This window comes from Glycine max, chromosome 2 (genome assembly GCF_000004515.6).
Source record: "Glycine max cultivar Williams 82 chromosome 2, Glycine_max_v4.0, whole genome shotgun sequence".
Taxonomy (NCBI): Eukaryota; Viridiplantae; Streptophyta; class Magnoliopsida; order Fabales; family Fabaceae; genus Glycine; species Glycine max.
The window spans coordinates 4011549-4024647 of record NC_016089.4 but is presented as its reverse complement, the minus strand read 5'-3'; the positions used below and the strand labels follow the sequence as shown (position 1 = coordinate 4024647).

The 13099-nt window shown below is 31.5% G+C and overlaps 1 protein-coding gene across 1 annotated transcript; it reads right to left on the bottom strand.

The window, feature by feature from the left end:
- Positions 1-3153: 3153 nt before the first annotated feature.
- LOC100814817 (IST1-like protein) lies at positions 3154-6517 on the bottom strand. Its single transcript, XM_003519801.4, has 7 exons — positions 6327-6517; positions 6129-6261; positions 4789-4892; positions 4539-4710; positions 4241-4381; positions 4069-4157; positions 3154-3974 (listed from the first exon to the last, which is right to left on the bottom strand). The coding sequence occupies exons 1-7, from the start codon at positions 6401-6403 to the stop codon at positions 3374-3376; spliced, it is 1317 nt and encodes a 438-aa protein (XP_003519849.1). The 5' UTR covers positions 6404-6517; the 3' UTR covers positions 3154-3373.
- Positions 6518-13099: the final 6582 nt, after the last annotated feature.

The window sequence follows — 13099 nt, the reverse complement described above, 5'->3', positions numbered from 1 at the left end:
TGTGCCTGCATGGTTTTATTTGAGCTGGAGAATATGATGGCGTATAATAATGTTTTTTTAGTACAGAAAGTATAGCAAAGCTTTTTGAGGGTAAACGATGATTTTGGTCTATAAACATGCAATCCAATGATAATTTATTCGTTAAAAAATGAAATTTTTTATTTAAGATCTGAAATGCTTGGAAAAGGAAACAATTATGTGTTGTTATTAGTTTTATGAGACCATTTTATTATTAAATTATAATATTTAAAAATGAATTTATTATTAACTTATATTTTTTAAAGATTAATTTGATATTTAGTTGTAAAGTTTAGATATCAATTTGCCATTATAAGTTGTATTTAAAATGTAATTGTCACATTTTTTACACATTCAAAAATTAAATTTAAAATATTTATTCTTTCATAAATTAAATTAAATTGTCATACATTCAAACAACAAAATGACATTTACCAAAGCTTTTGATTATGAAACATGGTTGTTTTCTTGTCAATGCTTTGTCTTGCTTTAACATCATTGGTATCATCGTGTCTAATTTTGATTAGGTCCGTCAGTTTCAAACAACTTTTTTATTTTATTTTTTAAGCTTGTAACAAATTAAAATTGCCTTTAGTGCCAGATACACGCACACACTTCACCATGTGAGATTAATTTTTCTCAACCTAAAAGCTTTTTTTATGAATTTTTCTGATTAACACTTTCACGAGGACATATGCATTATTTTACAATTCCACTGTTCATGGTTTATAATATTGGCTTCTGATAAAAGAAAATATAAAAAAATCAGCAGAGGATATTTGTTTGCTTTATGTTCGTGAAAGCTGAAAGTGAGAAATAACTATTTGAGATACTTTTATAGGAACTTAACTCCACTCCTTTATAAACAAGAATTTAATAAAGTTGATTTAAGTCTAATTTAACTCAAAAAATAAGGGTTATTCCTCACTTATATATTTTAACTTTATTTTATTTTTAGCTAACATGAGATTTGAATTTTTCTTAACATATTGAATAAGTATTTATGTATAACTTGTTTCTATAATCAAAAGAAAAACAAGGTTAAATTATTTTTTAAGTTATTTTGGAGAGTTTACTGAAATAAGTTGAAAAGAATATGAGCAGATCATAAATTACTTGCGTCATAAGATAAACAAGCTTTTCCAAACGCACCACTCAAGTATAGTATTATTCACCAGCATAATCATTATGTATTCATTCTGAATTTATTCATTTTGTCAAAACTTAAAAAGCATTGAGGAATATACGTGTGCATTGTGTATACATCAAAATCAATCAGAAGATGGGTATCCATTGAGACTAATATATCAAATATTGGAAGTTGTACAATGAAACCAAGATAAAAGGAAGCAGAGACATGGATTACATTGAATTTGACTTATATTTATCTCAGAAGATGAGCAAAAGCAGTTATCTTTTGCAAACAATTACATTCTTCAATAATAACAAATCCATGTAAATGTCATAGCATTGGCATGTATACTTCAAACCCCACCAAGCAGTCATGTGCAATGCGTACAAATCTAAATTGTCAATTCTGTTTCATTTTCCCAGTCTTTCTACTTTCAAATCTTACAATCCAATAAATTAGTATACGATAATACCATCAAGCTCTTTAACCACATCTCTCCCATGTAACTTACCAAGTTCAGAATACTATCAAATGATCAACCATGGGAAAATGTTTAGTACGAAATATCCATCTCCTAACTCATCAAGTTGCTCTTAAAAGCAAAACCTCGTCCAGTTTCCAAATTTCTTCTACCTGTGAGCTAACCCAGAGGCCCGAATTTCCACCTCTTAACTCCATCTTCTGCACAAAAATTATTTTATAATATGGTTGGAATTTGATGTCACAATTTCAGTAAAGTATATATTTAAATGAAAGAAAAACTTGAAATTTACTTGTCGTGATTGCGTAGGAAAAGAAATAGGAGATTATTGGTAAAGCGGTGGCTCTTTGCTGTTCGCGTTATCTGGAAACTAATAATGGTTTAAGATTTCTTTCCACTAAATTTACAACTTCTATACTTTTAGTTTTCTTACAATTTAAATCCCTAAATTTTTTTGGTTAAGACCATCCTATCCTACACGTGAGATGATATGTTCGAGCCGATAAAACTACCGTGTATCATAAAAAAATTTCTTTAAATATTTACATCCGATATTTTTGACCAATTTTGATATTTTTTGTTAAAGTAGGATAATTTCACGTCAATTGATCTACCTGTTTTAAAATTGATACCAAAATAATATTCTTTTTTTTAATTACAAGATCTTTTTAAAAATTTGTTTTTCCCTTTTTATAAAATTATTTTTTAATTTTTAAACACATTAATTATTATTTTTATTATATATTATTCTTAATTATTCTATCTCCAAAATAATTAACAAATTTAATATAATTTATATATTTTTTTAGAAACTTAAATTAATTAAAAGAGTCTACAACGAAAAACGTAGTCATAAGATGAGAGATATTACTCCATAATTGTAGATAACGCGAACAGTATAATTCAAAAGAAATGTTAAATTGTAAAAAACTTTTGCCCGCTTCCCATCATGAACTTCTTTATTATTTTAATAAAACATACTGTAGAAGGAAACATATCGTAGAAGAGTTGAATTGAATTGACTTGAGAAAAGGTTAATACCCCCCATTATATTTAAGTGTAAATATTATTTATAACATGTATTTAAAAAGACAAATGGTAGTATTTTTTTTTTATCTCAATTATAAAAAATATATGATGATTTTAGATGTAGACAAATGCCAACCAGTATTTAAGAATACTAGTTAGCATGACATTAAATGTATTAAGATGTTAATCATTCTTTATAAAATTGAATGCATTTAATGAGTTATTAACAACATAAATCATTCTGGTTGAAAAAATATTCCTTAAATTATGAGGAGTGTCACTATGTCTATAATTATCACTTAAGCCAATTATTCTTAACGATACATTTGGAATAAAAATTGAATTTATATTAGTATTATATAAAAATAACTAATTTAACTATTTTTCTTGATTTTTTCTTGATTTTGATGATCTAGGTAGACCTCGATCCGTAAAAAAATAATAAGCTTAACGCAAAAATCATTCAGAAAGTTCACATTGTGATGTTTTTCACTAGTCAGAATGATGGAATATTATTATTGAGAATCGAAACGAAGAAAATAATACTATACCAGAAACAACTATAACATGCTGAGGCAGAACCATACATAGCAAAGTTTAGCATCCAATACATTCTTAGTATCTCTATATAACAAAATATACTATTCTTATATGTATTTATTGTGTATAAATTAATTTAATAGATTCATAAACGGTTGGTTGCTAAAGTGGGTTCAGGATTGTGACTTCTTGAATTTTAGTGCATCAAAGCGGGCAGCAAGTTCATCATAATCTGGCAATTTGGGATGAACACGAATGTGGCTTTCCTGTTTAGCCAGAGATGAGGGTACCGGTGGTGGAAGCCGATTAGGGGGCATAGTAACCGGAGGAGGCTCTTCTGCTTCAATTTCTTCATCACAACTTGATTCATCAAACTTAATATCTGAATGTGCGGAAGCTGGATGGTAGCTGTGCCTCCTATAATCATTTCCACCATATTGGTTAGGCAATGCATCCTCCTCATTGTTCATATGATCAGATCTTGGTAAGCTCTGTGACCTGTACATTTTCTCCTCAGTTAAAGATTTAGGTGTCATGTTCAGGGTGCATTTTGCAGGATTGTTTGATTGGAAGGTCCCAGAGTTGACTCCTGAGTTATACAACTTATCATTGTAAGCATATGGTTGAGGAGCTTCATTATTATAGTCCTTCATAGCCATATAAGCAGCAACTTCAGCAGCAGCAATTGCTTGCTTAGCTGCCTCAGCTGCTGCTTCGGCAGCAGACTTAGAATCTTTGTAATGCTCGGCATCGGGTTTTCCACCCCTCGATAATCTGACAAATCACCAGAAAATCCAATTAGAGAATAAGTTGATGACAATATAATGCACATATCCAATAGGGTAAAATCTATAAATATATGCATCACCTAGTAGCGGGTTTATTTGAATCCACCGACATAACTGTAGAAGGCTTCACTGGTAGGCTGCTGGCACTGACAAAAGCACTTGGCCCTACCTGACGAGAGAAAGAGCCAAATCATCAATGAAAATTTGAGACAAAGCATAAGCAAGCAAGGGAGACCAAGACACAAAACGTACTATTAGCTCTTCTGGAGGCTTGAGAAGTTCTTTCTCGCTATCTGTAGTATCCCAATCAATATGATGTTCCTTAGCTATTTCCTTCAACACTTTCAATTTTACTTCACCAGGTGGTGTTCGTACTGAGAGCTTTTCGATCAACTAAAAATTCATGGCCATTCACAACACTAGTATGAATACTTGAGGATTAATAGAAATTAAGTAGTTTACTGACAATCAAGCATCAAAATCCAAAAATCCAAAAGGCTGCTTCTTTGTAAGCAAATACAAGCTAAATTGCAGTCAGAAAAAGGCTTACCTGGCGATTTACACCGCAGCTAGGTCTTAGATCAACAGCTGCAGATACAAAATCTTTCCCATATTTCTTCTCAAAGATATTCTTAAGTGCCACAAGTTCTGGGATTTCAGAGCACCTAGGGGCTGCAAATATCAAGCTAGCAATTCCTTCTTTCAAATCTGCTGGACATTCCCTGAAACAAGTAGGATTAGTATCAGAATTTCAAGCCTGTCACTTTTATAATAAGATAATGAGTTCCGAAACACTTTACTTTTGCTTTGAAATGATTGCGAGCCTGGCCACCACTAATTCACAGAAGAGTTCAATGAACTCATTTGCAGCCAAAACATTTTGCTCTCTCATGACATGCTCAACCTACAAAGCCACAAAAATCGTTATGTAAAAGTCACAAAATAGTCATCTCAATTATCAAATAAAATTGGCATTTGATAACCTACTCAAAAAGTGAGCATTTCTCATCGCTATTAACCACAGTCACAAAGGAAAACAACCAAACAAAACTATCATAATCAATCCCAGTTAAACTATATCGTTGGACTAATTCCCATGAATATATACATTAGATACAATTTCAAACTAAATGCTCTTTCTTTATTACATCAAAATTCATCATTTAAGGATAATTTTTGGTAAATACTAGAAAATTGCATGTGGCCTCATCTTTACTATTAGTTAGCTTTATTTAGTTTAAAAAGGATATCATGATGAAAAAGCTTATTGAGAAGTAGGAATTCTGATTTAATAAGTGGCTTGGCACACTTCAACATAGAAAATGTTCTTGAGACGTCTCAAGCATCGAGACACGAGATGCCACAATAGTCATAAATAGGAAAGAAATCTTGTGACGCTTAGCTATTGCGACGATCAAAAGATACTATCAACTGACCTTCATCACGACGCTCTTTAAAAGTTCCTTACTGAAATAAAAGCTAAATACTCTCGTTACAAATTCTAACCCTTTCTAAGTATCCCCGAAGTGACTAAAAATACCGGCATCTACAACCTTAAGCATTTGAAACCTACGACTACCAAGCCCAATATAATGATATAAGTCAAAGTTGCTAATTAATGTCTCGTGTCTTTTGACTAGAACATGCCAATAAGTTATCATGAATCTTTACATTAGATACAACTTCCCACAAAATGCTCTTTCTTCATGACATGAAAAGTTGTCATTTAAGAATAACTTTTGGTAAGAATTAGAAAATTAAACGTGACCTCATCTTGTTAATTGTTATAGATAACACCATTAATAAGTTACCACTAATTAGTTAATTAGCTTTATGCAGATATTGGGAGGTGTTGACTCTCAAAGTTCTGCCATGTTTTACATGTGCAATTTCCCCCTAAAAGTTTATCAAGATTCTACCAACTAGCATCAAAGCTCCAGCCTTGAAGGATTCAGGAGCAGTTTAGAGAGAATGAAGAAGAGAACCAACAAAAAAGAAGAAGGAAGGTTTGGGAAGCAAAGAAACAGATGCAGAATAACATGGAAGGGTCCAAGAAGAATTAGGTTAAGAACAATGAAGAAGCATTGACATTTTTGTATTAATTTTCATTAAAAAAAAGAATGTATTTTGAAATTATTACCCTGATGCGAGCGGTGGCGTCTTGACCAGACTGGAGAAGAAGAGCAATGTCGCGACGCATCTGCCTCACGACCACCTCTCGCTTGTTCCTCAGCAGCTTGATCCTGGCCACGGCCATCTTGGCTGCCGTTTTGCTGCAAGAGTCGTTTGGGTTATTTGTGTGTCGTTTAATGAGAAAGAGAAAGACGAAGAGTAGTACCATTTGGAGGAGTTGAAGCCGAGGCGGAGGAGAGAGAGCGTGATCTTGAAGAGTCTCTTGGTGCTGGCGACCGTCATGGTGATGGTGGAGGAGAGTAATGGATCGGGGTTTAAGGGGAGAAAGAGAAGACAAGATAAGAGTAACGGTCTTCTAAAAAGGAAATTATTTTTGTGGGAAAATGTAGCCGTTATGAGAATGAAGCTTCTACTTCTACTGGAATCCTATGCACTGCACCGAGCCTGTCCTGTTCCTGTGCTGTCGAATCCACATCCATCAAAACGCCACGTTGCTGACATAGGGATTCGTGCTTGTTAAGGAGATTTTCCAAAAAAATGGTCTGCGCAAAATATATTTATATTCAGAATATTGTAATAATTATGATATTTATGAGTATTTATACGGTTGAATCGAAATTAATATTCGCATCGTATTTTATTTCTCATAGTGTAATTATTTGATAAGATAATAAAATATAAAGCATTCATTAAAAGTGTAATAGCATAGTAACTTATAACAATTTTTTTAAAGGAACTTATAACTTAATTAAAAATATGTAAAATGCATAAATAAATATATTAGAATGAAGGTTGAGTTATTTTTTTAACGGGTGTTTGGTATAAGAAAGATTTTTAATTTTCCAAAACTTTGAGATTGGGAATGTTTTTTTTATTAATTTATTATCATGATTTTCAAGAAAATGTTAGTTTGTAAGGACAATTGTTGATCTTAAAAGTATATTGGTTAAAGATTCTTTCGTCAAAGGATTCTAAATTATTAATAACTGTAAAATTTGAGTTTAATTGATAATTAATTTTGATTAAGAATGATTATAATTATTTTATTTTATTATTGTTTTTAATGAACAGAGTAATTTAACATCATGTTAATTTTTTATCAGCAGAATTTAAAAGAAGAAAATTACAAGTGTTTTTCAAGAAAAAATTGATGTAAAAACGTCAAAAAAAGTCTTGAAGAACAAAGTTGAAAATTGGGATAACTCGTTTAGTACGTCTCTTCACTTAGTGGCCAGTTCACGCTTAACGCGAAAAAGATCCATGAAGAAACCCAAAGACGTGTTTATCGTGAATCTCGCATTAAGCACGTGATCATCGTCATACTCGCTAAGCCCAGAAGATCCGCTTAACATGAGGTCACATGAATTTTAAGTTATTTTAGACCTATAAAAGAAATAGAAAGTAAAAGAGAAATATAAATAAACTAGCTTTGAAGAGGCATGCCAAATAAACTAGTATTCACCTGTTCCACCTCGACTTCGACCGGAAATACTAGCTTTGATTGGATATGGGTACGAGTATTACCCGAATTGTTTAAGCGGGGATGAAGATGAGGATGGATATCAAATTACACCTATACTTGTACCTGTATTTGTCACTAATAGATTTTTTTTTATAATTTTTTGTCACAATATATATATATTATTGTTATAATTTTTGAAAATATAAATCAACTAGTTATTAGTTAAATGATTAAATAGTAAACTTAAAAATATAAATTTAACTAAAAATATAATTGAATTCTTAATTTTTTAATTTTAATTTATTTGTTATTCATTAAATTTATATGTTGTTTGAATTAAAATATAGTTAAAAACTTAATATAAAATTTATTTAAAAATATATAAGTAAATTAAAAATATAAAAAGAGTGTAATGGATTACTTGCAAATATATCTAAATTCAATAAAATCCAATAAATATGAAAATGTGTATTAAAATTATAAATTTATTTTTTTATACCATGTATTGTCTCACCTCTCACCTCTTGCGGGACAATGACAAGAAGGGTCAAATATGTCTCTGACCCACCTCATTGCCATTCTTAGTCAACTCTTACGGGTGTTAAAGTTGAGCTTCCTTAAATCAATTTTGTTGTGGGATGTTTGTTGTTATAAATCAATTTATGATTAATTTGGTGGCTTAGTTGAGAGTTTTGGGAGTTGTTTTGCTAGAAAATTCTCAGAAAATCGGACATGCTGGGAAGATTCCACTGTAAACGTTATTAATGAACCCAATATTGATTCATTGATAAAATGGAACGAATGAATTACAAGTGTTTGTGGAAGAAGTATACTGAAGGGAGAGTCATGTTGCAGTTTTTGATTTTTTTTTCTTTCTTTCTTTCCCTCTCTCTGGACTGATGGCTATGTGGGACTAATTTTGGGGTTGGATTAGCTTTGGGCTTGAAGTCCTAACTGTGGCTTTTGTTATTTTTACCTCCCCCAACTATTAAGTATACCTCTCTTTTATTGGTTGTTTTACTTAATTACCCTCCCTCCTTTTTGGCTATTAACTCTTCCCTTTTGACGATGGTAACTTGGCTGCCACAAGGTGGGTGACATTGAAGGAAGTGCGGTCGGAGAGGATGGAGTGGGTGTCATAGTATATGATGGCTGCTCTTTCTGATCCAATTCAAAGATTGCAATGAGTAGAGTGAGGGGTAGTTAGTTTTTGTGAAATCATCATGCCATTGGAGGTATTAGTAACAAATCGTTGGTACAAGTGATACTGAATTCAGTCTCTTTAAATAAGATTTTGAATTTGAGTCTTATAGATGAAAATAATATGATTGAGAGAAAAGAATTCCAATGCCCCATTAAAAGTAGTTAGCCAGGTTCTTCCTTCAGACAAAAACATACAAAACACAATAATTTTTGGCAATTGATTGAATTTGCTTCACACGCCCCAGAGGTGTTGGGTATGATTGGAATCTCCACTCTCATAAATCTCTATAGTGACTAGTTTATAAAAGAAGGAACATGAAGAACCATGGGCCAATGCGCGAGAGTTCATTGTTGCTTTTTCCGTTAGCAACACATACGTGTAGAAAGTTTGGATCAGGAGGTAGGAAATAAATGTAAAAGGACATTATGGATAGTAAAATATATATGAAAAGAAGGGATGTATGCTGAATAATTAGGGGAGGTAAGAATAACAATTGCCTAACTGTTTCATTGATAAAACTTAAACCCACTAAAAACAAAGAATTTAACCTATTAACAAATACTTTGATATTTTGTCAAAAACAAATACTCTGATATTGACACTAAGTCAACAGCAACAACAACAATTGTCTATTTTTTAAAAAAGAGTATAACGAGTTTAAGAGAGTTCATTTGATTATTAGGTAGTGAAATTTATAAAAGCTTTTCTCTTAAAAACAATAAAAAATTATTTCCGTCAAAAATTAAATTTAAATAATACTCAAACAAAGAATCAAATTTATATAATACTTAAACAATTTAACATTAACTTTAATTTAATAATCATTTGTGTCTAATCACTAATTTATAAAAACTAATTTAATTTAGAAGAAGTTATAGATGACCTCTTAAAAAAAAGTTATAGACATGAGAAGTTATACAATAATGAATGTAAAATATCTAAGGCAACATATATACTTAAGGTTTTTTTAGTATTAATTTTGATGAATTCACGTATCAGATCACATGCAAGTCACGGGGCGGCCAGATGCCGCCAAGAACTACGAGGAGTCATGCTTAATTTCGTGAGATAAGCCTTAAATAAAGGATAATGTTTTTTTTAAGAATAATTAAAATATTATCCCATTTGGTTTTACAATTTATATATATGAAAAAAATTAAAAGATAAAAGATTATATATATTATTTTTCTGTTTTTGGTGTTTAAATAATAAAAGTCTAAAACAAAAACAGAGCTTGGGTCAGCGTGATTCAATGATTTTGTATTAGAAGAAATGGGCACCCACCACTTCCACATGGACGTGATGTTTTGGAACAGTAGAGATTAGAGAATGTGGCCACCAGGAATTGAATCTAAGCACAAAATATATATGGTAAAACAATTTTAATTAAAGAATATATGATCCGTTGGTGAAACAATATAAACATCGGATCAATTATATTCATGTATAGTTTTTTTTTTCTTATCCTCTTTTTATCTTTTATGAGGTTAACGCCGATGTACTCACGTTGAATTATAAATTATTATTTAAATTATTTTAAAAATTAATAAATTTTTATACATAATAAATTGTAATAGAATGATTATGTAATACTTTTTATACTATTAATTTATATATCTTTTTCTCTTCTTTTATTTTATTTTTCTCTCAATCTCTCTCTAGTTAGTGTCACACATCTCATAGTTGAGAATTTAAATAAAATCCAAAATTAATTACAACTTGAAAGATTAATTTTTAATTGATAATTATTATTACAATCTTATTGTGTATTCTCTTCATTTCTAAAGGAGCCAAGTTCCTAAAAATGAGGTATGTCTTCTTCTCATGAACGTCTTCTGACGAACGTGGTGTGACCCTTTCTAGCCCTTTGAATTAAATAATGCATGGACGGCAGAAAAGTGAGCCTTGACTCTTGACGGTCATATGGGAATCAGAATAAACTCTGTTAGAGCGTTAATTCAGTGTCTTCTTGTTCTTATATATATTTTCTTGAACTGATAATGATTGATGAGCTAAAGCTCTATATTTTCTGTCTTCCACATATGCTTTATTTTTCCGAGTTTCAGTTGAATGACAATGATGCAACCTTGAATAATGTCCTATTATTTTTTTCTTATATGCAGCCATGAATCGTGTCTAACCTAATATAATAAGAGACATCATTTAATTTTTCTCTATCACAAGACCTGTAACGTCTGAGGATCATCCACATGCTTTAAATTAAATTCACATGGCATCATTCCTAAAGGTCAAGTCTTTAGCAAACAAAAGTTGGTTGATTAGTTGGTAAGGATCATATTCATATCTCACATAGACGAGAATTTGAATCCCGTTGTTATTGTGAGGACCTATTTGATAAGCGATCTATAAGTATTTTTACAAACCCTCAATGAATCTTGAAGCATACTCTCACCCTCATAAATCCCCTACACCCAACTCACCTAAACTTTACCATACAAAAAAGGGTCAAGCCTTTTAATAATTTTCTCTACAAATTCTACCCTCAAAGTATTGGTTATAATTAAGCCATGCTTAATCAGAACCAATTCCATTAGACCTATCTGGAACTCTGCTAAACAATGCTAAAGATAATCACAAAATTTTACAATTTATGTCACATTGATAGAAATTTTGATCAATTTTTACCAGCATTGCTAGTAGTTATGGGCATAGGATTCAAAAGATCCAAAAGGCACATGCAGTGGCAGTGGCAATAAATGGAAGAATGCTTGCTTGCAAGCCTCTCCGGATGCATTGCAGGGCCAACTTGCCAAGCCAGACTTGTCTCAATTGGCTATGAGCAGGCAGCATCTGATGCTTAATTTGCATCACATGCAAAATGACAATGTTGTTTCCTTTACAAATTCAACAGCACCATGCCTTCTGTAAAACAACAGGCTTATCACAATTCACAACAGTCCATCGCAAGTTGCATAACAATAGAATGATTTTTGGTTTGCATTTAACTCAAATGGTTATGGCAGGTGAAGTTTAGGACATCACATCTTGTCATAGGCTAGCTATACCAATGAAACCCGCCACCTTTGTTTGGGCACATTAATTAAGAAGTTTGCATATACGGACAATTGTATAGTGCACCCTTAACTAACAAAAGAAAATTATTATTTCAGTCCTTGAAAACATACATGTTTTGTTTTGTCCATTTAAATTTTCAATTCTAATTTTAACAATTTAGTTTTAAAATATCTTATACCTTATTCTTCATTTATCTTTGGTAAGTTTACTTCTTAGGATCTAATTAAAGATAAGAGACTTGACCCCCACATTCTAGAGTGAGGTTTACAGGGCTTTGGACTCTCCAATTTAAGTAACTAATTTTTGTAGTGTGATTCTTCTGAGGTTCTTCTCTGTCCTTTCTATTTCAATAGATGTTATAACAAAACAAACTAAATAAGGAGAGGTGTTCACATTTAATAGTGTCTCATAATATCTCAAATAAGATTTTCTCCAAGAAAGATACATGTAGAGGAAAAAAAAAAAAGAATCAAATAACAATTTTCTAGTTAAAAGAATTAGTAAGGTAATACAATATAGGGGATGTTGGCAAATATTTTATTTGAACATCCCAAGTTCAATGTGTAAATTTATTTATCATAAGTTTGTAGTCTCTGTTATGCTGTTTATGGGAAAATATGTCTGCTAGGTACATTGCTCTTGAAACGAAACGTTGTTTAAGGTGCAGATGCATGCAGAAAAAAAAAAACAGACAAGAAGAATCACCTTCTCAGCCATACAATTAACATGTGATTCCTATACTGCTCCCCTTACTCTTTAATCAACTCCTTAAGTACCCTTTTGCCTTCTATACTCCTAACACAAGCCACCAACCCAACACAAGTACCAGAACTTATATGCTGTAATGTTTTCATTATGCTAACAAATCAATTCCCAAGGTAGAAGAAACATCACTGTTGATTGCCCCCTTTGTCTCCTAATATCACTAAATACACTGCCACCACAACACCTCATGCTTTCCATTATTCAGTCACTTAAATCATAAACTATAGCAATTTGAACCAACCTTGCTCATATGTCCCCCAATAACAACATCTTAATGCTAGCCTAGATTCCAGGCTTATGAAGGAAACTTTTGGCTATAACTCACAGCATTGTTTGCGCTAGCTAGGATTATTTAAATCCACCCCTCACTTATACTTTGAAGAAAGACACAAAGTGCAAAACTAATTCAAATAGAAAACAACTTCAATTATACACATAACCATTTAGAGATAAGTTATACTATTGAATTATGGTTGAGAAGATGGGATTATTATTGAATTGGTTCATCACA